Raw genomic sequence first — 4217 nt, 5'->3', positions numbered from 1 at the left:
CCCATGGCAACGTCCTCCAGGCAAGGACGCCTGGGACACAGCACACGGGGGCAGCTCTCGTGCTCAGGTGTTTCCCTCAGAGCCCATGCATGGGATGGGCAACTGGACGGGCAGCTGAGGGCACAGCACCACACTGACTCAGAAATCAGATTACCCAAGTAGGATCTTCAGGCAAAATTTGTCAAAGGAGATGGTGGACGATTTGGTGGACAGCGGCAAAAGGTAAAGGCAAATGTTCTCCCCTGTCAGATGGGTAGCTCAGGAAGAGAGTGTGTTTTGCAAGAGCTGGATATACACAAGACATCCCTAGAAGGGCCTTGGTGTGGGCACAAAGACATCACACAGCGTCTTTGGGGCTGGGAGGTGAGAGCCTCAGGGTGGGAAAGGAGATGGGAGAGGAGGTTTCGTACTGATGTGTAGGACAGGGAAGTAGTGATGGGAGCACTTCCTCTAGAAAGGGTGCAGGATCATGTGCCAACGTAAGCGTAATCCGGAGGAGGGTCAAGTCCTGGAGGATATATCCCATGGAGTGAGCCTGCAGTGGGGCTAGGCAGCAAGGGGAACAGGGGGAACGGGACAAGATGTGTGTGCAGGAGGAGGCAGAGGCAGTGCAGCAGTTCTGGGTGCTAATCGTCCTTGTCCTTGGCCCCATGCTTCAGGATGCGGGTGAACTCCACATAGTTGAAGTTGCCCTTCTTGTCGATGGGAGCCTCCCGATACATCTCATCCACCTCCTCCTCTGTGAACCTGTCTCCCATGGTGGTGAGCAGCTCACGCAGATGGTCCTCATGAATGAAGCCTGTGGGGACAGCAGAGGAGGAGGAGCTCATGCAGGGCACAGGAGTGCAGGAGAGCCGCGGCTGGACAGGGCATGGTAGGAGGACGGGGAGAGGTAGGGTCTTCTTAATCCTCCTGCACCCCCTCCCTGTTATTCCACTCCACCAGCGCCCGTGCACGCTGCCCTTGCACAGGCCCTTCATCATACAGATGTGTGCCGACCTGGGGCAGCGGCCCGCGCCGGCCCTGCCACCCGCTGTGTGCAGAGGGTCCCCAGGACGGCACCAGAGCACGGGGCTGGCAAGGCAGAGCTCCTACCTGTCGCGTCCTCATCAAAGCAGGCAAAGGCGTTGCGGATCACGTCTTCTGGGTCGGTACCGTTCAGCTTCTCCCCAAACATGGTGAGGAACATGGTGAAGTTGATGGGCCCCGGTGCCTCGCTCATCATGCCCTCCAGGTACTCGTCGGTGGGGTTCTTCCCTGCCGGACACAAGCAGCAGCTGTGGGTGCTGAGCCCTCACGCCCTGCCCTGGGAGCACCCATCCTGCCTGCCAAGACCCACTGGGACAGCACAGCCTCGTGCCCTTGCTCTCCAGAAGAAATTCCGTGGTGGGAGACTCCCCTGGACCCTTTCAATTTGAGATATAACCTGCCTGAACTGTGTCTAAACTTGACCACACGCAGCTCGCGATGCACTCAGGACATGCCTGATGGTCCCCAAATGCTTCCTCCTCTATCCATCTCACTTTAGTTAGGGCTGAGAGAGAAAAAGCAAGTGCTCCTCCCCCCCCAAGCACCTGCAGTTCTGTTTTCAGCGTTACCTTTGCAGCATTGCAGCAGCCTCCCCTTCCCGGGAAAGCAGCAGGGTCAAGGTTCCCAAGCTACTTAAGCCCAGCTCCCCAAAAGATAAATCCCACTGAATTCTGCTTCCATGCTCTGAGAGCTATAGTTTATGGGGAGGAGACTCCCTCCTGGCTGGACAGGGCCTTCAGAACAGGTTTGGTTGCCGGTCAATAATTGACAGACCTCCCAAAGAGCCATAGGGGTAGCACGCAGGGAACGGAGAGGGAAAAGTGAACCATGGCCTGCAGCTAAAGAAAAAACAAAAAAGGGCTCTGGGTGGGGAGAGAGGCCAGGTATGCAAGTCTCAATGGGGCCGCGGTATCCGGGTATCCAGCTTTTCACCTATCCACAGGCAGCCTTTGTGCTGGGCAACCTATAGAACAAGACTGGGCAGAACTAGCCAAGAACACCCCTAGGAAACCTGTGCTTTCCCAAAGCTTCTGCCTGGATCCGAGGGCTCTGCCTGTGTCCAGAGTTATCCCAGTTCCCCTGGGCACCCACCCGACAGTGCAGGTCTACTGCAGTGCCCTGTCAGTGCTGACACAAAGCTCATGCCGGCCAGCTGAACCCGCTCCCTCCTCCAAGTGCTATTTCAGAAAGAGATGAAAAAATTTGGGACAGCAGAGCTGGGCAGCAGTCTGTGCATGCCAGTAAGACACCTGCTGTGCAGGCATCCTCTTGCAGAGGGGACATTGCCGTGCATATGGGCCCTGGCAGAATGGCTTGCTGATGGCTGATGCAGGCTGCAGGGCTCATGAGGATGCTGATCCCTGCCAGGGCATCTGCTGCTGGCAGCAGACCTCCACCCACGTGTCCCCATAAACACGTTTCCAAAGGGCTACCAGGGCCAACAGAGATGGCTCCCCAGTCTTCACAGCCTGCATCAAACTGCCCCAAAGCAGGTGCTCTTTAACAGCACAATCCTCCAAGAGTGGGTTTTCAATGCAGGCAGGCTGCAGGAGTGCGGCAGTGACTGCCGTGCTAGGCACTGCTGTGCCCAAGCAGCTCTCTGCCCTTGCAGAAGAGGCATCTCAATGCAGAGGGTGCACAGGGGGCAGCGGAAGGGTTTCTCACCGAGGGAAGCCAGCATGTCGTGCAGATCCTCCTTGTCGATGAAGCCATCGCGGTTCTGGTCGATCATGTTGAAGGCTTCCTTGAACTCCTGGATCTGGGACTGGTCGAACATAGCAAAGACATTGGAGGTGGCGCGCTGAGGGCGCTTCTTGGTGGTCTTGGCTTTGGCACGCTTGCTCGACATCTTGGCGGCTGGTGATGTCCCTAGAGCAGGGCAGGGAAAGCAGGCAGGAGCGTGAGGAGGGAGAGGCTGCGAGACAAAGTGGACAAGGGCAGGGCAAGGAGTCAAGATTCCTGGATTCCCCTTCTGGATGTGCAAATAACCACTTACCAATCCCGTGCCTCAGTTTCCTTGGCTGACAAACAGTTTGGCATGGTAAGATAATTTGGTCACAAAGTAAGGCATGGGGATAGGCAAGGCAAAGGCTAGGAAATCACATATTCTATGTGCACACAGAAGCACTGGGGAAATCTCGCTACTTTCATGGACTTTGTTACCTGTGATGAAAATTCAAAGGACTCAGAACTGCCAGCTCCAACCCCCAGAGCCTCCTGCTCCTTATGGCTATGAAGGACACCTCGAGACAGCTGATACGTGGCTCCTGCACAAGAGCAGGCAGCCCCACTTGCCCTGCGTCCAAGAGCCCTCCCTGTAGACAGGCGCAAGTCTGTCCCAAGTTGCTCCACGGCTGGCCCTGTTTGCTCCCATTGTGGTTAGTGAAAGTTAACTTTCTTGCTGGGCATTCCTTGCCGCTGCCTGCAGATGCTGGGGAGTGGTAGGACCCTACCTAGCACCAGGACTTGCATGGCGGTTTGCTTTGCTGCCTTGTAGCACCAGCTCCTACTGGAGCAAAAGTGAGGAGAGCAACGTCAGCGCAGTCAGCTCCCCGAAACCTGCTGCGCAGGCCTGTCCCTCTGCCCCCGCACACAGGGAGAGCACCCCACGGCTCCTAGGGGGGGATGAGATGCCCCCTTGGCTTTCTGGGCCAAAGAATTGGCGCAAGGAGCCAGATTCTGCTCTGCTGACCCAGCACGGACTGGGCCTGCGCGCGGGCCCGAAAGCAGAACTGCCCAGGCCCTTCCGAGCAGGGCACATCAAGCGGAGCGCGGAGGCTGCACCGGCGAGTGCCAGCGAAGCGGGCCCTGCTCGTGCCCATGCTGGCGAAGCGGGCCCTGCTCATGCCCACGCTGGCGAAGCGAGCCCTGCTCATGCCCACACCGTGTGTCCCTCCACCCTGCTGCATCGCCGGGCTCTCCAGCCGCGTGCCCGCCACCACTATCTGCTTCCCCCACGGGCACACGCAGGAGCCTCGGCAGCGCCCAGCACCCAGCAGGAAGAGGGTTATCTGCTCCGGGCACATTCCTCACATTCCGCTGCCTTCCCTTCCCCCTCTTTGTTTAGGCAGCTGGAGGCTCCCGGCTCTCCATCCCTCCCGCCGCGCGCTCCACCAGGGCCCTGCCGCCCACGCGGGATCCAGCACGCACCCCACTGGGCCCACAGGTCTCCGCAGGGATATTCCACC

The 4217-nt window shown here is 58.3% G+C and overlaps 1 protein-coding gene across 1 annotated transcript; it reads right to left on the bottom strand.

Moving 5' to 3' along the window:
• Nucleotides 1-600: 600 nt before the first annotated feature.
• Nucleotides 601-2894, bottom strand: MYL9 (myosin light chain 9). The gene is made up of 3 exons (XM_010225618.2): nucleotides 2695-2894; nucleotides 1096-1257; nucleotides 601-799 (listed from the first exon to the last, which is right to left on the bottom strand). The coding sequence occupies exons 1-3, from the start codon at nucleotides 2876-2878 to the stop codon at nucleotides 627-629; spliced, it is 519 nt and encodes a 172-aa protein (XP_010223920.1). The 5' UTR covers nucleotides 2879-2894; the 3' UTR covers nucleotides 601-626.
• Between the last annotated feature and the right edge of the window lie 1323 nt (nucleotides 2895-4217).

The sequence above is a fragment of the Tinamus guttatus genome, unplaced genomic scaffold (genome assembly GCF_059628265.1).
Source record: "Tinamus guttatus ecotype Peru unplaced genomic scaffold, ASM5962826v1 Tinamus_guttatus_pri_ptg000650l, whole genome shotgun sequence".
Taxonomy (NCBI): Eukaryota; Metazoa; Chordata; class Aves; order Tinamiformes; family Tinamidae; genus Tinamus; species Tinamus guttatus.
Note: the sequence above shows the minus strand (reverse complement) of the source record. Positions and strands in the feature narration are given on the sequence as shown.

What these genes read in the sequence shown, in the direction of transcription:
- MYL9 (XM_010225618.2), bottom strand. Translation starts at nt 2,878, where the DNA reads ATGTCGAGCAAGCGTGCCAAAGCCAAGACCACCAAGAAGCGCCCTCAG. An exon ending in CGACATGCTGGCTTCCCTCG is followed by an intron (nt 1,258 to 2,694) that starts GTGAGAAACCCT and finishes TGTGTCCGGCAG; the next exon opens with GGAAGAACCCCACCGACGAG. An exon ending in CTTTGATGAGGACGCGACAG is followed by an intron (nt 800 to 1,095) that starts GTAGGAGCTCTG and finishes CTGTCCCCACAG; the next exon opens with GCTTCATTCATGAGGACCAT.